This window comes from Anticarsia gemmatalis, chromosome 5, assembly GCF_050436995.1.
Source record: "Anticarsia gemmatalis isolate Benzon Research Colony breed Stoneville strain chromosome 5, ilAntGemm2 primary, whole genome shotgun sequence".
NCBI classification, from domain to species: Eukaryota; Metazoa; Arthropoda; class Insecta; order Lepidoptera; family Erebidae; genus Anticarsia; species Anticarsia gemmatalis.
This window is the reverse complement of record NC_134749.1, coordinates 9,023,839-9,051,363: the sequence shown is the minus strand read 5'-3', so window position 1 is coordinate 9,051,363 and position 27,525 is coordinate 9,023,839. Positions and strand designations below refer to the sequence as shown.

At 33.0% G+C, this 27,525-nt stretch overlaps 1 protein-coding gene across 1 annotated transcript in view; it reads left to right on the top strand.

Annotated features, from left to right (window-relative positions):
• Positions 1-22,168, top strand: part of GV1 — a 41,959-nt gene extending 19,791 nt beyond the window's left edge. Inside the window, exons 2-5 of the mRNA XM_076114667.1 lie at positions 15,531-15,600; positions 18,406-18,587; positions 19,944-20,301; positions 20,566-22,168. Coding sequence (XP_075970782.1) covers positions 15,577-15,600; positions 18,406-18,587; positions 19,944-20,301; positions 20,566-20,634 — 633 coding nt within the window. The 5' untranslated portion in view covers positions 15,531-15,576 and the 3' untranslated portion in view covers positions 20,635-22,168. The remainder of the gene's footprint in view (positions 1-15,530; positions 15,601-18,405; positions 18,588-19,943; positions 20,302-20,565) is intronic.
• Positions 22,169-27,525: the final 5,357 nt, after the last annotated feature.

Below are 27,525 nucleotides of genomic sequence, written 5' to 3'. Positions count from 1 at the left end.
ATGATGATATTCAGTACCGAAATAATCAAAGACACCATTGATTATATAAAGACCAGGCTGTAAAACTCATCCTTTATTTCATATAAATAGTTTTCTTGTTTTCTTATAGGCGTTTAAGTTATTAATATCTAATTAATTTGTGACTCTTGATGGCCATGAGCTCGTCCTTAATGATAAGAAACTTCGTACAATTGTTCAAAATTGAGTCTCGTGTAAAATTCCAGGAAGACACGTCTAGTTATACGTGACCGGTGATTGATTTATGTGAATAAAAATCAGCAACGTCCTCGTTAATTGGGAAAGAAGGCGTAGTTTCGAATTCAGCTAGGTATGAAAAAGAAACATTTCGGACCAGAGATACCATTTTGAACCTCCGTAGACTATTGCATTACTATACTCTTTGATTATTTTGAAAAATTGGTTGCTTAAAAGTCAATAGACAAAATTGATTTTTCAAATATAGGAATATGAATATTTAAAGTAATTTCAGTCCAATGCTTGTTACATTCAGTAAAATAACATTGAGGGTCCATAATCACGGCTCAAGTGTCGAAATATTATTCAACTGATCTGATTTATCAGGTCTTGAACTTTGCAATAAAAATGACGATTTCGCGGCCCTAATCCCACGGTTAAATAACAAACATTCGCGAGGCGCCGCATACAGCACACGTAACGACACTCTTTGACCTCCATCGCCGAATGTTGCGTAATCGATATAACGATGAAGTTCCCATGTCAACGGCACGGCCAACCTATATACTCGCAACACGTTACATAACACCGATGCGTATCTCTCCTATGTAATCAAAGGAGTTAATCGACTACGATGCTTAATACTAATTTAGCACGCTGAAAGTTTACGATGCAGCCGTAACGAGCTAAATTCGCCACTTTATATTTTATGCTGCGCTAAAATAATGTGAATAAGCTCAGTTTGCTAATAGGTTTATGTTAAGATAAAATGTTTTGTATTTTGTCAGCTTCATTATTCAAGAAGTTTGTGAAAAAAGCGAAATTAGATTAAGTCTCATAAAATTAGCTAATTAAAGCTCCGAAATTCACACGGCAATTTTAGAGTTCTCTTTTTTTATTTACACATTTTACGATTACGTTATCTTGAAATAGTTCCCACTAGATTTATAAGTAAAATTCACAAGTACTTGCAAAATGGTAGCCTTCCAAAGATTTATGGTGGACTGAGATTTTATCGATTTTATTTGTTTTCTACTGCATCGGGTTGTAACGCAAGAGCGGGTTGGCCGTGAACTCCAGCGCGGCGTGTGTTCGCGGCCTAATAATGTGTACTTGTCTAATTGGCACCTTCCTGCTATTGTATTCAAAGACTGCTTGTGCTGAAGTATATAAAATTAATGTTTTTACAATCATATACAATATACTCACTTGCACACAGGAATAGACTCATCTTCAACGCATATATTTGAATGTTTTTGCATACACGTAGATTAATCGTAATTTATACCCACATTAAGATGCATGAATCGCAGATAATTTTACGTAAATCGAAGATCCAGTGATTTGTAAAGGTGAATAAATAGGATTGTTTCTCTTTTTTTTACTGTCTTTCAGCATGGACTTTAACGCTCATGATTTTAGCGTTTTCAACATTTTACTTATTCTTTTCTCCATATCAACTGTATTTCTTATTTCTTAACGATACTCAAGTATCACATAAGAATTTTTATTTGATCGCATCAAAGTATTTCTCAAACCGTATATTCCTTGAATAATCGGCGCAAATCTAACTCTAGACGTCTTTCTTAAATGTAGCACCATTTTTTTGACCTAAAATCACTAACAATTTCACGGCTATAAAAAAGTAACAGCTTGTTAAAAAGTCTACTAACATTTAAAACTCGTAACTTTTATTACTTATATTTCCTGTGAAAGATTTGCTTGCATTATCAGTTTAAGTTTGATTGACATTCTCATAAATAACAAGGCTAACTGCCAATAAATATTATAACATAACACCGTTACTTTATGATATCGTAATAACCATCTTCCTGTAATAAAATTATGGAATTTATTAGAGGTACTCTATAACGCATTAAATGTTTTATAATGGGTCACCAATGAAGTAACTTTAGCCAGCTGCTAGATCAAGATAGAAATGTTCGAAAAAATGACTTGGCCAAAAAATGTAACCGACACTCCAAAAGAATCCACAACAATCACCTTTTTTTCATTCCCTAGAAGTAAATATAAAATTTTGATCTTTCCTAACGTTACAGATAATAATTGTGTTTAAAGATATATTCTATTTGTCTCTGAAAACCAGTTATCAAATCTATATCCTTCCATATTTAAAAAAAAACCTTGGTGTTTAAAAATCGACTAGCGCTTTGCTTAACAGCAGATAGTGTTAATTATTGCTCGACAAGTTTCCTGGCCGACTACATCTAGTCTGCACGGTGGACCGAGCCTTCCTTAGCCCTAGGATACAAGCTATCGTATTTAATCATCTCATCAGTATCATAACTGTGAAAGCGTAACAAACAGACTAAGTTACTTGTATATTTGCTACGAGTATAATAATATGAAGTATCAAGTTCAAATTTCAAATAAGAACTGCAACACTATTTCCTACGCTCGGTACTATCGAGTAGCGAGCGCACGAAATAAAAATTACTTGAAAGACAACTCTTGTCGAAAATGCTACGGGCGCTCCGTTTATCGTATTTTCGTTGGTGGTGCCAAAAAATCTAAACACGCCATAAAATACATATGTTAGGGCGTATTATAACAGCATAATTTATGTAATAGGTACAATCTGAGAACTTACAATCGAGGGCATTTTTTTTATTTGATCCTACTTATTACGCTGCTATAAAAAATCGTTTCGACAAAACCCAGTTCAAGATCATTTTCGCGTTCAAGTAGCCGTGCGTCTAAGTGCTAGTAATTAGCTAAAACGGTTAGATTAAAATCAACCCTAAATAGAAGAGAAGGCTATGATTAATACGATCATTATTGCCGTTCTAGATACATTGTTGTTGACTGCAGTGGTTTTCCTTCTAATTACAATGCATTATTCTATCGTTATGTGTGACTGTAGATGTTACGAATTCTTTACACCACAATATAAAATACTTGGAATTTCTTACATTTTCCTTTGAATGTTAACGTCTATTGATATAGGTAAGAAGGTGTTATATACGGTTTTTGTTTTTTAATAGTAGCGCATATATTTTGTTTAGGCATCTTTAAACCAATTTTCGTCAAAAAATTGAGGCCGGGCTTTACCACCTCTGTATACGAAGAAATGAGTTAGCTTAAAAGATGTTATATTGATTGTTGTTTTCATACATCTATTGTCAATATATCAAGCAGATTGGTTATTTGCCAGTTACCTATAAACCTCCCAAACCTTTCCAGTTTCTTTGGCGAAACTTTTAAGAAACGTCTAGAATCAATGTCGACGACTAAAATACCAAGAAGTAACTGAGATAATTCCCGTTCAAAAATATATTTCACGCAATCTAAGCAACGGACGGATGCGAGAACAAGTCAAAGCTAAGGTTATAATAACATACACATAAATGAGAATAACAACTTCCTAGTTTTTTCTACCCATTAGTATACTCTAGACGTTCTTTCCACAGTTGCGTTAAAACAATAGCTAGTTAAAACAATAACAAGTACTGAATAATGACATGTATTTGTATTCTTACGTGTTTATCAAATGATTAACGTTTCTTTACGATATGTTTGTGTTATTTCAATAGAATTATGTCATTATGAAGCAATTTTATGCTTTGAACAATATAATTACGGTTTTATCATTTCTTGAAATTAACTTGAACATGGGTTTTTACCTTCACTTTTCTAAGTGTTCCTACCTAAGATTAGTCGCAATGTTATTTAACAGAATATGAGTTAGTTATCGTATTAAATTGTATATTCATGCATTAGCTCGAAAAAATGACAAATATTTTGGAAATAATATATTTTTGCATGAATCTACTATATTTTTATACGGTGTGTTTCATTCGAACTGCGAAGTGTACGAGTACGTCCATACGAAAACGTCAATAAACAAATTAGGTTTCTCCATACGATAAAATAATTTCAAAATACACAGCTGATACCTACCGCATATGGAGAACTTAAAACCTTAATATACAAGATTTAATCAATTACCTGTCTTTATACGTATAAATAATATTACTAAGACATTAACAACCCTTACCTATCGAGGCGACAGGCTGGAAACGATAAAATCTACGATTTTACATATATTAAAGGAGATGTTAAATATTTATGCGAACACTGTGCCGATTACTACAATGTAATCGTAAAGTCGAGTGTTCAGTGACCGTAGGAGATAAGTGTTAGCTTGTTAAGTAATATTGCCTATTGGCATATTATGTCGTGGAAGTGTTGACATTAAAACTGAAGGAAATTGGAATTAAAATTCAGTTTATTTAGCATTGTATATACCTACAGAAATTCACCTAGGTTTAATTACCCATAGTTAGCGTTTAATAATGCTGCATTCAACATTTAAAACCATGAATGTATGAAAAGGCTGGATAAATTCATTTTTAACTGAAATATTTTTTAAGGAAGCTGTAGTTTTTATAAAGTAAAATTGGTTTATTTCAAAATATTGTTGCTAAACAATTCCGAAATCAAAAGAGTCGTAAGTGAACACTCATCCTAAGAGCAACCTTGTGATAAAGATAAGGCAGTATGGTCATTAATAAAGCCATTATTGTTAAGACTTACTTTTAGAACACACGTTCTATTAGTTAGAAAGAAATAAGTTTATTTCGTTTTTTACCACAATCACCACAAGACGCGAAAAAAATATTTGAAGAGCAAATTGGTGAAGGGGAATCTAAATACATATGTACTGGACGTTTTTTTCGAAAGTATTTTGTTTGCTGAGAGAAGCATCTAAATCGATTTCAAACCATATCTTTATCCAACAGGTTTTGCATAAACTAATGGTGTAATATGGATTCAACGAATACCAGACGTTCGCATCGATGACACACTCAATTAAACTATGTTTACTCAATAAACCTTTTACTTGGAACATAATGTTACGTAATCACTTACACTCTGACTACCAGTAGAACGATTAAAAAGTTCAAACTAATTGAAAGACGAAACAACATGATTTATAAACGCTACGCAATGCACAAAACTCGAATTTGTTATTCATAAGTTCATTAATGTCACTCTAAAACAGTTAACACATTGCAAATAAAAAAATGACGATACATTACAGCGAATTTAGGTTTCATTGAAGCGTAACCTAAGCGTCAAGAATCTCATTAGTCACGCATATGCCACGCACATTTTCTATTGTCGGTAAACGACGCACGCGCACATTAGAGCCCCTACTCACATCGCCATTTTACTTTCAAACAGTAGTACGACACGATTACTCTACTGGCTGGGTGTCGACAGATGTCTCAGGGATAGAATTACCATCTTAACAAATCATATTGCCGTCATATTTTACAATTCGACGAAGGCTTGTATTAATAAACAGCTCCCGGATCAAAGTTCAATTACAAACATAAGCATTTTGATTTATGAAAACAATCTTCAACTTGAAGATTTCATAATGCGAGTTGTAAGGTAAACATAATTAATTGTGTGTAGGGGCTTTAATGAGCGCGTGCATTTAAGTTTTAATGTGCATTTAACGCTTGTTTGTATAGAGGCCTTTTCAGTGCAAAGTGAAATAAACCTGTGGCATACAAACGCGTAGAATTGACGAGCTAACCTTGTCCTGAGAATGATGTCATTTGACAAATTGACGGACTATTTACATTCATTAGTGCGAAGTGAACATAAATGCACATACTAATCTGTTCGATTTTAAATAAAAGCTGGGTGTGGGAGGTCGTTAACATTCGGTAATTACGCTCCGTTTACGTCTCAGTTTATACGAGTACAGCTTTTTTGGAGATGTAATTTGTGATATCGAATTGGTTCACGCTACATTTATACACAACTTAATCAGTTGCTGAACATGATGTAGATTTAGATTGCTAAGGATTAGATTAAAATTGACTTGTAGTGCTAATTTAATGCCCGTGTTAAATGTTAATTTCGAAAATAGAATAACCAATTAAATTATTTTTTATGAGATTAGGGAAATATTACGTTTAATATGCATTTATCGCTTGTTTTGAAAATTTGACGATTGTGTTGTCAATCAAAAATATTTTGGTATCTGCTGGTAGCACTGATGATCACCTATAGTGTGTGTAATTTATTCTGTCTCATAATAACCGCATATGTTTTTCAATAGCAATAAATATCGCAAACAAAGAAATAATAAAACATAATGTATCTATTAAGTCGATAGATGCAGGAAGTTGCAACGCACTTTTAATACAACGCATGAGTTCCATCACGCTAGAATAAATACGAAATGAGAACAGAGAAAGGGCGTGTGTAGTATCATACCCTTCCTTGTACCAACCTGTTAGTTACGTTATGTTACTCATGTACCATGTTACCTGTATTGCTAACACGTTACTGAATGACTTGTAAAGTCTAGACTATATGGATGTGAAAGAAAATCGCTTGACTTTGAATCAAGGTATGAATGAAATGTATTCTATTATATGTACGCGATTGAAGCAAGCTGTGAAGTGTAGTTCGACTCGAGCTTGTTATAACTCAGTAAATCGTTCTGAATTGTTCGTAAATATATTCGATATATTGAAAAGTGCCATCTATTGTATTTCTTATATTTTGCGAGTTTTTGTGTATTCATACTGTGTGATATTTTGTTTAGGTGTTAATTATATTGCTTACTGTTTGTGGATCGAAATGTAAGTTCTAGGCAAGAAAACACATTGTTACTTGTAATACAGTTAATTCTATTCGATTTAAAATTTATTAGACTGCTTACATTAAATTTAAGTAATTTTGAATTATTTCCTTTTCTACCTTGTAAATATAGACTTTATTTAGAGTAGAACTGTCGAACAATAAATTAATATTAACGAGTTTCCGACATTCGCTGTTAAAATAATTCAAGTAATTTCAACTCGGTTATGCGATGAAAGATTTATATATTTCGACGAGAAAGATTTATTGATTCCGAAGTGGTAGTAACAAGAAATGGAAATTTAGAAATAGGTGAAAGGTCTACACAAACCAGCTAACAAAAAACTTCACATATCTTATTTATATTTTGGAACGGAATTCTATATTTTTGGGCCATGAAATGTATTTTAATTGCATGTGTTTGCCTGTGTATTATAACAATTTTAAAAATAAATCCGCAGCTCCAGTCTATTTCAATTTTATAGGCTATTTTCTTATTATTGTTTAAACTCAAGACAACTTTTATTCAAGAGCATTACTGAAAAGAACCGAGTTTGATTATAAAATCGATGAATCACATTACAAAAATACATTAATCTCTACATTACAGTGAAAAACATTCTCAATTATATTACAAATAACCATGCAGTGGTAATACCATGCAATAACCTGTGAGAAAATCTCGATACGTTACACAAAATGATGTCACGATGATTTTGCTATACATAAAAGCCTTATTACAAATATCTGGTGTGAGATTACGAGCAAGCTTATTGAGTTGCAACTATTTGCGTAACTGAAAATGTTATTACTGCATTATATAGCTTGTTAGAAAAAAGTGATACGATGTAAGATGACTACGGTAATGACGCTTTACAAATACAGCTGTTATACTGGTATGATTGATAGAACAGCTCATTAATTCGTTGCGGTGTAAAACTAGTTAGCAGACGACAATTGCACTTGTAAAGTGATACGCGACTGGTTTAGAGAGAAGTTAGATTATGATCGTACTGTTAACCTTTGTATAAATCTGCGTTGTGTTTTGTTGTGAATACTTGATACTCAATACTGTGACAGATTTTGATATTTTGTTATCTTTATTGGTTAGTTATTTAGTTCTTTTTTGTATAGACAAAGTCTTATAGTTACACAAAAAAATGGTTAACTTTATGAATACAAAAACTACGATAAGATGCAGGGCCACAAATCTACGTATAAGGACACAAGTGCTGAAATTTCGACGCTACAATTTAAGCAGCCTAATTTCCGTTGACTCAAATAACCTAGCGGACGTATTAAATGAAACGTTCGGCGCTGAAGGATTGGCCGATGTGGTTTAGTTTCGGAAAATATTTTTTTAATTCTCATATTTGCACCTGACTTTTGGAAATCAGATATAAGAAAAAACAGCTTTGTAAATTATCTGAGTATAAGATAGAGAATATAGGAAGATAAAGAGTGTCTTCGCAAATAAGTCGTATTGTCGATTGAGTAAGCAGTACGAACGAGTGGGTGGAACGAATTTACATTACCTGTCCTGACTAATGTGGTCTCTTTGTTGTTTGCACTGTCAAGGCACTGAGCCAAGGAAACCGGCCAATTATATTGTAATACTTACTAGAGATTGACGAGATAGTACTGTTTATATCAGGGATGTGTTAGATGAGTAGGATATATATGACCTTTGATATATTAGAGATTTTTATGTTTGCTAGATTTTGCGATGTTCACCCGATTGCCAAACTCCAGAAATTTAACATTTCTGATTGAAGATAATTTAAGTATTAGGAACTGATTTTGTGTCGTAGGAACTTTTACAAAAAAATAATATTTTAATTTTGTGTATAGAACAGTAGCGCGATTCTCTACAGTCGGTACTATCGAATAACGAGAGTTTGACATTTATAACTTAAATATAATTCCTACAGCTCCCGCTAGAGGCACTGGTCAGATTTCCATACAGTAGCGCTACCATGAGTTGGTAACTATAGTCTCCCGGAGACACTGTAGTTCTCGTAAAACTCGAACAGCACCTCTAGCGGATAGTTAAGGTACCAAAATTGCTACCATGGGTCGCCATATTTAATAACGTGTAGTTAAATTAAACAACAGTGAATGTAGATTGGCTTTGTCGTTCATTCTTTCCCTATTTGAGCCCACTGTTGTAGTTGCGTTCTCACGTTAACTACTCTAGTTTTTAACTACGCCAACTCATGGTAGGGCTACAGAATTTGACGATTACTAGCCGGTTGTTGGTAGTGGATAGGGGTAGAAAATTGCTTTACAATTATTTGGGGATCTAATCGCGAACAAATGCCGAATAGCGTCAGTATACTAACAACTTATTGAACTCATGACTTTATATCAATTGTTACTACTGCGTTCCGTACATCAGCTACAACTCAATTAATTATACCTCACCTTAAATACCTTTTCAGACATATTAGAAAATTAGCATAATAAACGGTTTTGTCAAGCGAATTGCTGCGCAGTTAGATGTATCGATATCGGTTTAATATCAGAGTTTATTTAGAAAATGCATTTATTGTGCTTTGGGCTTGCCCATTGTAAGTTCCGATTACAAATAATGTACGGTATAATTAGTAAGCATACATACAGTAAGGTCAGTACACACAGTAGTTAAGGTAGTAGTGATCATTTCGTATAAAAGAGAAGTCATCTCAATGCCAATTTTCATTTGATGCTGTTAAAAAACTATTTGTGTCTGAAAGACATAATTTATTAAATTGAGCCTTTTGCTACTGCATGGGGTGCAAAAAATTGCAAAAGTATGGGAATGTACATTATTGTGTGTGTCAGTCATGGGTAAAAAGGTTTTGTAACGCTTTTAACATTTTGAAAGTATTATTAAAGTCGCAGTAGTAAATTTTATTTTAAGCACGGTTTTTTTAAGTCTGCATTTCCAACAACTAATCTTTTATATAATTAAAATCAGATTATTAAATGATTTATATGTTACTAAACCATCTATGTGAGATATTTTTTTACATCATGTGCAAGCAAGTAAAGCAAATTAAGGAAAAGAATGACGAGACCTCAGCTTTTCTTGTAGAGTAAATTTAATCGCAATACATAGAAATACGGTTAAAGTATAAAATAGTTCAAAGTTTCATTCACACTAAAGACATTAGCGATACTAAGTGACTAATTATGATCGTGTTGCCAAGACCATAATGATCAATATCACTGCGATAATATGGCCCTGCACTTAAATAATGGCTACACATAAAGAACCAGAACAAACTTCCGCAGAAATATCTACTATAATCTAACTGACATAAGGTTGAATTTTCATTGTCAGTGATACAATATTTTATACAATGTATTAAAGGAATGCTGTAGAGAAAACAATCGAATCACTCTGCATAGTTTTGAATAAATATAATTGTTTTAATTAAATGTCACTAGCAATATATAATTGACGTGTAATTAAGTACCCACTTTATTAAACATGTAATTTACATTATAACTGATTGGGACTGGCATACTGTTAAAACGCCAAGATAAAGAAGGTTCGATATTTGACATTTTCAGGCTGTCAGCAAATGCCCTTTAAAGATTAAACGATAAAAAATAACACTTGTCTTGTATATCCCTTTTATAAAGTGACAGATTACTGTTCGTACTTAAAACAAATTAACGTTTTACCAAGTTGAAGGAAAAATAGCTGTGAACAGTGATAAAAATACGGTTATTGCAGCATATAAAATAATATAATTTTAAACGAGGTAAAATGTTTTTGCTATCATTACTTACACATTAGTATAAGCACCATCGAGTATCGAGAGTTTGACATTTTAATTGTACTGCCCAAATAGTTTTACAGACGCCCGCTAGAGGCGCTGGACTAAGTCGTCGTGCAAAAAATTTCAATAGCTAGCCGGTTGTCGGTAGTCAATAATGGTAGAGAATCGCGGTAAAGTAGCTCGATTCTCCACCATTATCGACTATTGAAATCCGTTAGCTTCACTGGCATACATCTATTAATGTAATTTTGTCATTGTACAAACAAATTAAATCAACGAATCCCGCTAAAAAGTTTCATCATCACTTAAATAGCACGGGTCGAGTATCAGATTAATATAACCAATTGTAGAACCACCAACTTGGCAGCAAAAACAACTTCTCAATAATGCACGTACAAGGAATGGAGTGGCCCTAATAAATTATTGAACGACGCGTTGCATACAACCTTTGGGTCAAATAAACATAATATACGTAATTGAAGATAGCTGTGAATTCGGTTTGTTAAATGTGCTTGCATTTTCAACACATTATCTGGGGGCACGGAAGTGCCCCCGCAAGTCGAGCAAAAAAAAAGCGGCACGGCCGTAACATCCTTTTCTCGAAGCAATTCGGGCTATTTTTGACACCCCTATAATTTCGTTGTGGATAAAACAAGAAGCCTGGATTTTCAGCAACTAATCAGTCATTGTATAAATACGGTATGTTTAAAATTTCAGTCAATTTGAACCAGTAGTTTAAGAATGACAACTTGTTAAAATTTTGAATTTTGTCACTCACTGATTCACTGATTCACTGACTCACTGACTCACCGATCATCAAAAGTCTAAGGTACTTCTAGCAGACTTAGAAGCTTAAAATTTAGAATACAAATAGGGTTTAGTGTCTTAATCATGGGAAAAATTCAATATTTTCTAATTTCGGTCCAGTTTTCTAAATACACCAACTGCAACAATAACTTTGTAATCCCATATAAATTCATAAGATTACAAGGTTACATTTGCAGTTAATGAATTATTATTACTGTAGAAAATAAAATAAATAGGTGTAAATAGGTACATACTATATGAGGCATAACGGGAGGGGGTATAGGGTGGGTAAGGGTGTTTAGCCCATGAAACTGAACAACATTCCCATAGGAAAATATGTTGAATTATGAAAAAATATAACGTCTTTCCATACAAATTGGACTTATGTTCGCTCTACAAAAAGAAGTGAGATGCCATCAAAAACATTCTGTAAAAACCTCAAGTCTCGCCGTAAAAAGTTGTGAGATCTGTATAATACCAAGTCGATTAATCTTTTTAGTCTCTACTTAAAGGACCTTCTGTCTTAAGTTATTACGTATGTTATTATCATGCCAATTTAAAAAAAATACCTTTAAAACAAATAGATCGACTTGGTCGGCTAGCTATCGAGAAATTTTATATGAAAATATGATCAGCGCCTCTACTGGGCGCCATAGGAACTATTTGTGCAGCACATTTTAAATGTCGATACTCGATAGAACCGAGTGTAGAGAATCGCGCTTCTCATGGCCTTTGATAGCCTTAGAGATGTGTTTTTTCTGGGTCTTACTTTTGTGTAACACTCGACTTAATCGTGAGCATAATATGTTAGCAACGTTTACAACAAATTCTTCTAAACATGTACGGAAATACATTACTTAGAATGGAAACTTAACGCGACCAATAAATAATTTAATTTATCACATCTCGCCGCTTGATCGACGTTTGACATCGAATCGGTAACTAACGCGTTAACTGTAATCGATAATGATACTTATTTCTTCTCGCTAAATTCTTGCGATTAGGCGTTGTGAATATAAATGTATTAATATTCGCCTTGAATGGACAAACTGGATAATTTAACAAATTAACAGCCATTTTCGTTTGTTACAAGTACATGGTGGTCGGTGAAAATGTGTTACAGCTGTTTGTCATCCCGCAAATGGAAGCTTTGAATGTGGGAAACGTGCCATGTCACTAGCTGTCGGCTGGCACATTAATCAAAAGCAAAAAAATAATTCATAGGCGATATATTTATTCAACAGTTTTGACCAACACATATGAGAATATGGATAAGGTCCTTCAGACAGCATTGCCCACCCACTTCGAGCAATTTGATAGCTTTAACAAAAGGAATGTTGCTCGCAAGATTTAAGCCTTCCGCTGTATAAAAATTACTTGATACTTAATAAATACGTAAAGTGTGCGTGTATAATCATTCAAAGGTATACACCGTTATTATCTTATGATCTGGTAGTCGATCAGCCCGTAACGTAAAAAGAGCATAAAGATGCTATCATAAGCTGATAATTAAGTAGAAGTTGACTATATTTACTGCTTTATCTTTACGCACAAGTTACTTAGACGTTGCATCATATAATTGTTCGTTTACCTACATAATGACCAGTCTTATTAATATTGCCTTATACGTGACAATAGGCGTAGTCTCGTTATTGCCAATCAAACAAAATATGAGACGATTTCAATTCTATTTCGGAATATAATTTTCTAGACTTTCTCCAATCACCTGATATGATTTTTTATTGGTTTTGTACTTGTCAAACGTTTAAAGTTGTTATTTTTTATTATAAAAATGCACGGTACACAAATGCGTCGTGATATAATATGGCTTGTGAAAGCAATAACTCAAAGTGAATTCAAGTAATAAATATTCATTACTTTTGTGATACAATCTTTTTACAGATATGAGCACATTACATCTTCCGAAAAGGCAGTGAAATTGTTGATTATATGCATCTTGGAACTCATTAGTTCGTTTAGGGGTATACATGCATAAATTATTCAAAGATTTATGTAAAACTAGATTTAATGAAAGTAACTATCTAATACTCGATGTTCAGTTTACTAAATGTGATGTGTTTGATTAAGCGTAAATCTTTAGAAAATTAGTTTGACTTTCTTTTTTAATTAGTAATTACATAAATGTAGATGCTGAAAATTGGAATTGCGCAGCGTTTATTCATATTAATCGATTAGCTAATGATACGATCAATAAACATGAGCTAAGTTTTAGGTTCTTTGTAACTATAACCTCTAGTTTTACTTTCAAAACGTGAATAAAAAACAATTAGGTAATAAAACTGATAGCAAAAAATTATACGCACCTAGAGCGTGATTCAAAACTGTAAGTAGCATTAAATTCAATAAACATGAACGTGATAATAGCACTACTTCTCTTTGTAAAGTAGATATAAATCATACTATTAAACAATACAATGCAAATTAATGACTACCTATGAAATTTTATTATCCAGCGCATTTGCTTTTGACCTTACTTATGTAAAAACGCGTGCCATTTTGAGGTGAAATATTTCTTTATAAACATATCACCGACAATTACTTTGATTAAAAACATTAAAATAATCGTAAGTCAGATTCGTAGTGATGTGTAATTGCCTCAATATTTCAACTACATTGACATGGAATCGGTTAACCTTTCGCGATGGTAAAATTTATGCTCCCCGATTCTCCTTATTAAGTTCAATACGCCCAGTCGTAATGTATAAAAGATATTTTATTCGACGTACGCCTTTTATAAAATGCGTATGCGGTTGCTAAAAACAGATTGCTGCAATCACCGAATGCGTATTATAAATTCAAAACGTTCTGTTTATTCTTGGCACGAATTTGTGCCACGCTGGGTGCCGAAATACGGACATTGGCACTCAATATTTTATCCATTTCGGTGCAATGTACGCTAATGCTAACAAATTATGCCAAGTTACCGCATCAGAAACTGTGTCAATATTCGTTCGTCACTTCGACTTATTGATGTATTCGGGTTCTTGAGTTATTCGGGTGCTCTTAATAACTCTGAACGCGTATTGATTGTTTGCGTACAAATTGTCAGTCATTGATTTATATGCAGCGTCATCTGTCAATGTGGGTGTTCGACATTACGTAGCCGCTTACAGTTTTGGAGACACCGTCAAAGAATACAGCATATTTGTTAATCGTTTTTTAAATTGCTGTGAACTTTGAAGTTCACGCCGTTGTTTCGTGTACTATTGGTATTATTAAGTTGTCAGCTGTGAGCGCGTCAAGATTACATGATAAAGTTGGAAACATCAATTAAGATAACAACATTATTATCTCCTTCAAAAACTACTAAAACCACAAACTGTTCAACAACTTTACATACTCGTACATACCTTACAAGATTCCTTAGCACTATCAGTCTCATCACTCGTTAACCGTGTCATCGCTAAATTATAATGTAACATTACAACATGGTCCACTAAACAGGCTGTTACCATCAGTAGCTGCAATAAATGCCAAGCTCTATTTACTAGTAGCATTGTGATGCGTGCGAGATACAGCCAACTTGTTCACCTTTCTTCCTTCTGTATTTCATAACTACTTATACATAATCCGTGTGGTACTTCAAACCCGTTTAAAAGGATTAGGCGCGACGAATCATAGTGGAAGCTTCTATTGTAATCATTGGGAATGATGTTTTGATGTGGACATGTGGCAATGCAGCTAGCTATTTTATTTGGTAGATTATCATGTCTATATTTTGTTGCCAAGACCTTTAGCAGTCATTGTGGCATCGTGTATATGTAATGTAGTTTTATTTCATATAATCTAGATACGTGTATTATAAAATTGTGAATCTTAAGCTAGATCTTAAAATAGCTAAAAAGCAGCCTTCTGAAACAGTAATTATTCTCATAATAATTACAGCAATTCGCCTACTTCTTATTATGTAAATGAACATATTCTTAACAAATATTTTTTGTATGTTGATATAAGTAATATGGACAAGGCATGATGATGTACAATTATTTTGACTCATGTTATTACGATTACACGCGCGTTCTCGATTCCAAGTAGGCAGTTTATTATGATATTATCAACGTTTTTGTGTCGACTGAAAAATGATACTAATTTACATTACCATTGTTACAGGGAGAAGTGACGAATGTCAAGGTAGACGACACACAGACAAACAAACATGAGATTCTCAGCGAGGTTACAGGTATGTACGAATAAACTTGATACATATTTGATACTATCTAATCTCAATCAGAATCAACCGGCCCTGAGAGGTGTGAACCAATTTTGTTTTACAACAAATATTAATTTAGACCAATCTACTAATTCAGATGCCTAACTTAAAAAAATCGTCAAGATGCTTGATAAGGCGCACTCAAAATTTATAATTGTAAGTTTGGAAATTCAAGAAGGTTGCAACAGTTTGTGTGCCAACTTTACATAGACAATGGCGACCGCTAACATAAAAAGTGCGCAATTTACAGAACATTTAATAGATAAAAATTCTTGAAAAAACTAGCTTATATGCAATGTAATGCTAAGTAAAGGATGTTCTCGTGAGAAAGATAAGCTTTGAACTAAGTGCGTCAAGGCTGTGAGATGAAGATGTATAAGACTGATTGAATGAAGCTGCTTTAATTAAAATAAAGGAACTACAGAAAGCGGATGCGTGATTATGGGAATGAATCTTTCATCAGATTGATTTATCTAATGATTTATCTAAAGTGCTTTAAAGGTTTCGTAAGCAGTGATCGGAAAGCATCTGAATCGGGTTCTATATTTTTTATGGCTGTAGTTTCTATGATTACTTGCGCGATATTTGTATTCATAATTTTTTGCTTTCATTTTTATTTAGAAAAGCTGACGTTACAAATTAATATGAATAAATATAGAAGAAAAATACAAATTATCATTGTAAGCATTTATATTAGATGTACAATGTACATATGTATATGATTTATAAACATTATAAGGTATAGTTAATGCATCAATATGGATTTTAATAGCTCATCTACATTATTATAACTATAAATAAGGAGTAAGTTATGCAACTCATCAAATTCAAGTTCAGCCTAGTCTAGATCCATATCATTATGACCCGTTGTGCGAATAGGTATTAATGCATAAGCTTTGACCGTAGCATCGCAACTAGGTACTGTAGGAACTTATTTTTGTTTTATATATTATATTTGTTCACCAAGACAATTTATATTCATTATTAAAGTTGACTAGTTCTTTTATTACACCTTTGTAGAATTTCTATGCAAACCTGTTATGATTATCAGTACCGCGAATTTCTATACTCGATACTTTTGCATTGCTTTCCTAGCAATAGTTAGTCAGTTCAATCTTATTTGAAAATAATAGTTTGTTTAAAATACGCTATGGGCACTGATAACCTATTTATACAAGGTTCTTCTACAGCTACTCGTCCCTTTGGCATGTGCTTAAGTAGTCTCTAATAATAATCAAGTCGAAATGTATGGTGATGACAGCATTATAAAGTGTTACTGACAGACAAAATTGCTTCCTCGTTTATTATTAAGTACGGATAAGTACAGTAATCGCTGATGGATCAAAACTGGTTAAGTCTTTAAGCCCACCGTTCAATGTCACTGGTAAATAACATGTCATTAAGAGCTCAAGTTGAGTTGTAATTAGTATAGGAATGTCATTGAAATAAGATGGGCACTTACGACCGTCTTCTAATGAGTTTAATGCGTTTGAACTCAATGTGTGTAATGATTATATGATATTATAATGACATAATAATGTTTTATAATATTTGTTACTATGTGCTTGATATAATGTTCGTGATTTTTAGTTTCAATGCAGATTCAGATTTTATACTTAGGATGTTTATATCTCGAACTTACTAAATTAAACTTTTTTTTCGGGTTTGTTGCGATGTCGATGCTGATACTTTTCTATGAATACCAGGCATAATTTGTTGAAATATTTCTGCAGTTAACGTGGTAATTTCGCCGCAATTACAATAGCACCACATGTGGTGGGTTCAAATTCTACCAGGGACGAATATTTGTAGAACAACCTCTGCTTAGTTTTTAATCAGGTGACCGTGTGTGGTTTATCCAGTCATATTAATTTATTTTGTAATTGAGGTATCGTAAGTAAATAATTACGTACTAATAATAATTAAGACTGCAGAACATATTACAGTCTTAATGAAATGCAAGGTTTTGTTAAAGAAACATTTTATTTTCTTTAAAGTACATACTCTGTTTTTAAAGTGTCACAGCGGTGACAAAATGATAGTATCAGCTGGACAATGGGCAGTCGCGTTCATTTGATGACATTATGATAAAGTGAAGGACAACATTTTATGCAAACCTTTGCGACAATTTTGGAATAATGAATATGTGTTTTATTACTGTGTAATTTGCATTTACACATTTTTCTTCTATAATTTGTATCATGTTAACAATTGTTGATAGTTCTACTTTTAGGCTATTCCTTCATTCGAGGAGGAGGGTTATTCCCATTGGAGAACCTACTTCTGTTCCACAAATAATGAATTGAAATTGGGACAGTTGGTTAAATTATTTTATCAATCTATTTCATTCACTGGAAGGGTACGATATACCTAGTAGCGCAGGATATATTATTGTAAACAATCGATTCTTGGGTAGGCAGTGTTAATAGTAGGTACTAATCAATCATATTCGAATTAGTGTATTACGATTACTAAGTTAACATGAACTAAGACCTTGGACTACTTTACCTGTTATCGGATATTTCCTATTTTTTGAGAGTTCTTAAGTTCAAGGCTACGTTGTTGAAATTAAACGTAACTTTTGTTTCTCTTAATAAACCCTAAACTTAAGGCTTAAGTTATAATTTTATTGTAGATTAACTAATTTACTGAGTATCCCTAAATGCGAAATTCCTATTAAGTTCTTTTTAAATACAAGCATTTTTTACTTGTTTTATCTTATTGGGCCAATTCATGACTGCAAAAGTTCTGAAGTATCCTTTTTTTTGTGCACAGTTGCTGACTTGCCTGGTGCTGTACGCGTCAAGCGCACACGCAATCATGGTGAAGTTCGGCACGAAGGACGGACCCATTGAGCCGCCCACGCCGGAGCCGTCGCCGTCGCCGCAGCCGTACCGCGACCCCGCGCCCGTCTGGGAGGAACGTGCTAACGACACACCTGATCCTAATGCTCAATGGTAATACACATTTTTATTTATCGCTTTTTTATCACTGACTGAATTTTGAATAGCAATATGTAAGCTACGGGAATTTATAAAGGTTTTGCTTTCTTGAAATGGTAAATAAGTTGCGTAATAAAAATCTGTGATACTTCCAAACAGACTTTGCTTGATATTACTGCAATCATGTCGCAAATGTGGTGGTGAAGTTACTAACCTTATCAATCCTTATCAATATCTTAAAAGTTTGTGGTTTTTATGGATTTTGTGAAATCTGTAATCTAACATTATTTGACGCAACACTTTGTTAACACCCTCGGTTTTAAGCTAAAACTATGAGTTCTCGATAGCACGATGAGACATTTCGAGAAAAGATTCATCATAGTGAATTTAGCTTCGCAAGCTCACTGAAAAGTGTAAAACAATCGTTCACGCGTTCAGTTTAATGCTTTTACATCCATCGCGTTTACAGAAATTTCGCCAATGTGAAAATACTTTGCTTGAACCAAAGTTTTAAAAACAGTTTTAGATTTACTTAGTTTTGGTGATAAGTGTTTTAGGAAAAACCCTTGTAATACAGGGACTATGCTGGTGGAAGTGATTTGTGAAATATTTTTGTGAGCAAATGGAAGTGACCCAATGCTGTGAATTCTTTATTGAAGACACTAATTCAATGTTTTGTGAATAAATAGGAACGTCATGGAAGGATATGTCTATCTCCAGTTTCGGTGGCCGTATTACGTGTGAATGATATCGTGCTAATTAAGAGACTTGCGAAAATACTATCAGTGTTTAGATTTAATATAAATAAATAAAGATTAATCATTTTAATAATAAGCAATTTTTCGATCCTCGGTAAAAACGTTGTTGGTAATTACGTAATTAATTGTATTCTGTGTATATTTCCACGTTTTGTGATTTAAATTGTAATTGTAAATGTGCTGTGATTATTGTGTTAGAATATTATTTTAATTGATAAATTAGGTTTATAAACTTTTAATTTAAGATGTTTATAATACTTATACCTTAAAATATCTAAGTTTGTTTCTGGTTCCTTTTGAATCAATTGTAAAAATATGTTTAGGATCATTAAATAAAATACATTTTGAAGAAAATATGTGCGTATTCATTTTCCTTCTCTATTGTAGTACTTCCTAACCTCTAACACCAAACAATATTTATCTTTCATATCGACTCTACTTTTAATAGATTTGACACTTTTTTTACACAAGCACTTCTACGAATTAGCTTTACAATTTGATAAAAACTGACACTGTGCATGTTATCTGAAGTTACTTTCTTTCACTTACGGACCGTTTGCTGATTCTTTATCCCTGATATAATGAACTTAACACTGTAACTTGTCTTCCACAGGCGGCCTCCATTCTTCGTACCCCAGAGATACACTAAAGTGATCTACAACCCACCATCAATACCTACTCCAGCGCCGCTGAACAACGCGCAACGTTTCGTCAGCGCCTACATCCCGGCCAATCCTGTCAAACAATTGAACCCTGGCAACAATATTCTCGGCTCCCAGTCCTTGCCAGGCATCGGTCTACGATACTTCTTCCCCGCCTACTCAAGTGACCAACAGAGAAACGTGAGACAAGAAGATGCCAAACTTAACCAACTAGAAGCTGATTTCACATCGGCAACAGAGGCCTCCAGCGATTTCCAATGGCAGTACGAGAAAGAATCCACGAGACGCAACGTTAGAAACAATCAGGAAGTAAGTAAATTCAATTATGTAAATTTTCTATTAAGCAAACAGACGTAATGTTTGATTGTCTTGAGTACTTACAAAATAAAAAGCGTGTTAAAAAGCAGAAGCTTTGAGGTCACGTTGTTTAGTAAAAACGATTTAGTTTAGTGCACTGTCATGTTCGCGTGCCATTAACTTAATTTGATTACGTGTAGCTTTATTTTTTTTTGCCTGATAGATGTTTTTTTGAAACTAAGTCCTTTTTTATTAATTCATGTTTTTTGTTTTCAGACCACAGCTGGAGTACGATCATACCCAACATACCAATGGCCTGTGTACGTCCCTCCTCAACATCACTAAGTTACCAAGTTCTTTGCGACATGCCTCGCATGTTGACAGACGAACACACCAAGTAACTGTGATGACTTTAGTTAGGCCACTAGTGTAAGACAAAAGTGCCAGATGAAATATGTTTAAATAAAATCTTTTAGTGACCGCCGGTCGCCACTATTCGGTAACAGACCGCTATAACGAAATATAAGTCTGGGTTCCATATTTATTGTATGTAAATTCTAATCTAGGACGCTTGGGTGAACTACCGTGTTATTTTTTACGGTGTATTCAAATTCGTATGTATGTATATTATAATGGGTAACAAAATAACATACGTATGTCCATTTTTCCTGATTCTATTTGATGACCTTACTTTTGTGAGATAATATTGTTATTGTTCTATATATAAATCCTTTTTTGTACAAAATAGACGAGAAGGTATGATTACGTCATTATTATAAGCTATTCAATGTTGAACACTGGCTGTTTATAACAATGAATATAATGTAATAATGTTCTTTTTATGAATATTTTAAGTGATACAGAACGAATTAAAATTCTAAGCATCGTTTTGCCCTTCATGCATTGCCACGCCATAGAAACAATTCATAAAAATACTTAGTTCCTGTAAATTGAAAAAGTCTATGTTTTATTTGAGGTCAATTGAATTTTGAACAAAAATTTAATATGATTAGTTCTAATTTGGGTTCAAAGCTTATTCGATTCAATTGTATTTTGGTCACTGACTTTTCAAATAGCAGGTTAAGAGCCCTGCCTCACTAGGACGCCATGGCGGCGTCGCTGGCTCCGTATCCAAGCAGTTAATGTTGAAATGTATGTCACCTATCTCACGTGGCGACGGTGTGACAACATGACATATGAATATTACCTGCTTGGATACGTAGCTAGTGACGCCGCCATGGCGTTCTAGTGAGGCAGTTCTCTAAGGGTAACTGCATTGCTTTTTGTATTGTGTAAACTGTCAAATTACAGTACGTTTGATTGACATATCCGATATCAAATTTAATGACCGTTTGTAACCAATGTTACATAAGTATTTAATCTGACAGTGCATAAATCGGCAAAAAACATTCAAAAAAGACTTGCCAGCCATTTGCATTTTCAGGTGGTAAAAATACTTTTAAGAGAAAATTTGTCCAAGAATGCCATTTTGTAACTTATATTGAGTTATACACCTTTTCCTTCACTGTAAGATAATTTTGTCTTTTCACGACCAGAACCGGAAAATAAATACCATTAAATTGTCGTAAAATCGTGTTTTACATCCAGAGAGTGTGACGAAAATCCTTTGTTCTTGGTATTAAATCTCTATTGCTCTCAAGACATGTAATTGTTCAATTTAGTTCTAACTTTCAAATACAATTTGACCGTTTTTGATGACTCTCTATATTATTGTTATACACTTAAATGTATTTTTAATAAAATGATTTTATTAGTTTTGTTATTTCCTTTTAACAATTAAGTTACTAGTTTTTGAATATGTATCTATTAGCTGTAATTATGCTTGTAAATATGTAAAATAAAGAAATTATAAAAATTATTTTATGGTTTTATTAATTTTTAACTTAATGATTTACTTCCAGCTACCTTTGAAAGGTTCTGTTCTAAGCATCAAAATGACGAAAACCACATGTATATAATTTTGTATCGGCATTGACAAAATCGTTTTAAAATGTTAGGATACTCTCAAGCAGCTACGAAACAGATCGCACATCATCATCACTACCTGCGATTCAATTAATCAGAATTTCGTGTAACGTATAACATGCTGCGAAATATCCTAATAAATTGAAAAAGAACTAGACTATAAATCAAATTGTCAAAAATAATAATGATGATTTGGTTATGTCGTCCCTAGAGTTGCTAAATTTCGTGAGAGAAAGGTTGAAGATAAGCAATTAAAATGACATTATTACTCAACTTGAAGCTTACGTCAAAGTAAAGAATAGCAATGCTGTCAATCAACTCAGATAATTATCTGTGGATACTATTTGAGTGCACACTCACAATGAGCTCTTGAAAGATGCATTACGAAATGTTCCACAAATACATAGTCCCGTCAAGATAGGTAAATAAAAATATTACTACAATCGCATTTATTCAGTGACACAGTTTTTTCACACCGTTATCAATATTTTGCATCGAAGTATTGCACATTTTAGATACGATTGTTACTTCTAACATTATCACTTTGTAGTCTATGTTTCTGAAATTACTAAGAATTTTTAATTATTTGAGTAAAGTCTGGTAGACAGCAATCGTTTCTCTCATTCATACAATTGTATACGATAATGATTACGAAAAACTAGGTGACCATCAAACTGAAGAGCATTGTTTTGCAAATGTCACTTGTATTGATGTGACTGATTGTTATCTTATTAAATTCTGATTCTCATTAGCGTGCAGTGGCTTTAACTTTTAGATGCATTCATGAAAATGATTTCTTCATTACCACAAAAAAAATTGAGTATCTAAGCATTTATGAAGGCTTCGCCATAATAATATATAATTTTCAAAAAACCTTTTAATAAATTACTGCATATTATTATATTATATTATGACTATTCACGACATATTTCATAAATAATGCATTATCAAATTGCTAAAACCTATAGTTCCGAAACTTTCTAAGAACATTTACTTATTGAAGAGTCATTCGTCTTCGTGACTGCATGACACGTAAGGAACTCAAAATTCGTGAAGATTGAAACCAAGTCGTGTTTCGTGATGATTGTTGCAGAAAACTTCCTGGTTACTTGATGATCCGAATTAAGGATAAGATAGTGCATTAGTCAGATGAAAGATTATTTACCACTTTGTAAAGTTTGAGCGATGTTATTATCTGATGGTAGTTACGTGAACAATGCACTGTTGACGAATTTTCCTTATTGCCTTACTTTTATTTTGCTGTACGTTTTGTTTGATTGTTATCAAATATATTGTTTTCGGAATAACCGTTTTCTTTGTTAGTTAAAATAATTATATTATTCAGTTTGATAGAGATTTGATATCTCTAAAATAAATTTAGTACAACTCACGTACAAGCAGTTCTTGTTTTATTTTCGGTTACTGCAAACAATTGATTTCCTTATATTCGGTCAACAGTGTAAAATTTAATTTACAATTTTTAATTATGATATAAAACTCTGACAAGGTAAATTTAAATGTGATCTATTAATATAGGAAACCAATAGAAGCTTTTACTCGGACTTGTAAAAAGACATCACGACATTATTATCACGTCAATTTTGAAACACATCATTTACGCAACATATAGATAGACAGTTATTGATTCTAAGAACACATTATTTTGGTTATAAACCACAAGGCACTTATCATCATCGCATATTTATATTGTGACCTTTTCACACGTACAATCTGTAAGCAAAGACTTATGCTAATGTATTTCATGATCATATCACCTCTGCTGTTACTTTAATAGAGGAAAGTCGGATAATGTTATCGAATGGTTATTTAATAAAGGTTTCCTGTACTTTGTAGGCGGTTTTTATAGTTATCGATAGGAAATCATGTGATGTGTGAAATTAACTGATTGATATTGGTCTATTACAGGCATGTTGAAACTTATTCCAAAGTAAACGACTTAGATGGGGAAATTTTCCAAAAGTAATCGCGATTATTTTTTATCCTACAATTTTGTCTTAAAAGTCTGTGATTGTGTTTTTAATTTTTTTTTTATTATTCGCTTCTCCCTAAAAACACTAGTTTAGTTCTGTCTTAGGTAAAAATAAGTTTTTAGCTGTATTTCAACTTTTGACCATAAAAAAGAAAAACATATTTTTAACCAATCATACACGCACTATACTGCTCCAATGTGTTAGTTAAATGTACGTTAAGCTAGTTGCATCAGATATAGTTTACTATGACAATGCAGAGGTCACTCTCTGACTCACGATCTATCCATCATATTCGTTTCAGTTATGAAATAATCGCTGTACTCACTTTCTTTGCAAATATAGCAAATTATAATAATGTGCATCGTAACAAAATAGAACGATGTTACATAGGTGAATTTTAAACGTTGTGGACAAGAAAAATACTGACTTCTACAATCATAGAGTTCGTAAGCGTTACGTGAACTTATTATAGGTTGAGCACAAAATTTTACCCATAAAAATGTGATTTCAGTTATATCATAAAAATTGAAAAATAATTTTCTCATCTCATTTTTTTTAATAATTAATATCGGGATGGGCTATACAATCTCATTGTTTTTCACAAATTGTTTTTAATACAATAATAATGTATTTGAGAGTGACAGGAGAACAAAGTTAAATAAAGTCATAATATATTATGCTGTTAGTTTCTGGTTCTGGATAATTGACCACTTAATATGCAAACTGGTGTGTTTTCCGCTACATTGATTTGAGTCCATCAGTGTTTAGACAATAGGCGATAACTTAATCCAAGGTTTCTTGGGAAACTTTAGAACTGACAGTTTGGTTAACCGCTTAACAAATATCACGTACAAACATGGGATGTGTAACATTTAGGTAAATACTCCGTAAACTTAAAATATGCATGCGAAATAAAAATCTTCTTAATATCATATGAGATAACTTATCTAATATAGTTTTAAATATTATTTTCATACATTCTTAGCATACTGTCACTTTATTCAGCATCTGATATCTGACACTTAATATTAAACTGAGAAATAGGCCCTAATATAATATGTTACAGTAACACGCATAAAATGTAGTTACTTGACTCTTAAAACATTGTCTTAAATCTACATTTAACAAAGTATAAAACGTTTTGACTATCTATCACATACTAATATACCCTTTTTTCCATGGCTATATAGCATTAAGCATATAGCTGTAGTACAGGTACATGCCCTGTACCCTGGTCGAAGTCCAGGATTTTGTTAGACTCTCCGGCTGATATACCCACTACTGTAGAGCATCAAGGTAAATATCGACGTCTGTACCCTATCCGCACGCCACAGGTGCGAACATACCCCGCCACCCTACTTAGAGCATATCATTATAGTGCAACAAAATTGAAGTATAACAGGTATAATAAGGCTATTAACTCAAATGAACTACCAAATAACTACATTGTACTAACAGACTTATTAAGGCTGTTTACAAACAGTACGCAGTAACCTTTATGATTAGGTAAACCTTACCAATTACTCGTTATTGCTCTAATACCTATTATTTTCACTGATAACTGTCCTGTTTAGGTGTTATACGCGACAACTTAATGGAGAGCCTTGGCATGCACAATTTATGTAGATCATAAAAATATCAGCCTAGCTTTTCTTCTAACTATGTTGAAGTCGCTTCTAGTCTCATCGGATGCTCAATATTGCTCAATACCAATACCATTATTTTACCGACACAACCCAGCATAACAATTTACCTGAGTTATAACAATTTATCGAGATTATTATTAGTTATTCTATATATATTTCCTAAATGAACTATTGTATCAAACAGGCCACCATCATCTGAATAAGGTTACAAGTCGCTGATGTTCTAAATTATGATTTTTGTACTCCTTCATCAGCCGCAAAGCTTGCATATGAGGCTCTCTACTTTTTCTTATGTGTCAAAGTTGTTCAAGCCACCACCAAAGTCCTTTATCACCTATCTAAGGAAGGTTTGCTTTATCCACAGATCGTTTACCGACCAATAAGCACAACTGGCTATGGGTGCTCTACAAAGTTGTTAGTCTATAGTTCTTACAATGTTAACTCCATGGCTAATACGTTTAGGTGTTTCGACATGAGCGTGAGTGCATTAAGTACACCATAAGTCTGTACTGGCCGTTGATTCGTCAATGCCTTGAATATATCTTTGTACATTTTGAATGGTCAGTTGAGAAATTATTTCTATATATTAGCGGTGAAGTCTTATAAGTTATTGTTTATAGAGAGAATATTTAGACATTACTAGTCAGAAGTAAGTATTTACATAGTTTAAAAAAAAATTAAATCCTTGTATGTCACTACGTTCTACAGAGACTATATAAAACAATATAAATGGATTTCTAAGGACCTTAAAAGGAGCGGTGATTGAAACGAGTAATGAAATAAAACAATTCTGTTAATAAAACCCTAAACAAATTATAAATAACCCAAAAAATATATTTTTAAATCATCCGTGGGCCTTAAATGTCAGGTTAAAATTAATAACGGTTTTATCCCGTACTGTATATGTATTTAATTATACTAAAATAAAATCTGATATGTATAATTTAACTGTACAAAAATGTCCTCTTGATTGGGGTGATTATTCTGCCATCGGAATAATTTGATGCATTTCACCATCCTCATCTTTTTGTCATAATATTTTTACTGCACTCTAAATGCCATCAAAAACGGACGACAGTAATCACTCCAATCACGGCGACGTGTTTACAGTTAAATTACATGTATCTGAAATATAAAATAACAAAAAAGAATCAAAAACCTTTGGGGCTGTACTCTGACTTGCAAAAACGGTTCGGTTAGAAGGGGACAGCGCTATATAGTACCTATAGTGCTGTCCCTTTCTACCGGTAAAACTTAAAATACTTCAATACGTTGGAGTGCGCCCCTGAACTGCAAAGAACTGTCGAGCCATCAACCTTGCAACGTCAGCCCGTCACATATTATAAAAGGCATCAATTTGTTCCTTATTCATTTATAAGGTTAACATTTCACATCAACAAAAACGGTAATCGAGTATTGCAGTTGATATTTACAATGAAACTTATTATCTTCCTGTGTTTATTTGTAATTCTGATAATAACTGTTCATGTTAACATCCTTCGCGAATAATTGGTGATATCAATTTCAATACGCCCTTAAAGGTAATTCAAGAGTCTGAGCCCGCCTGCAAAGAATTGATTATAATACTTAAACTCAATATTTCGTTTTATGAG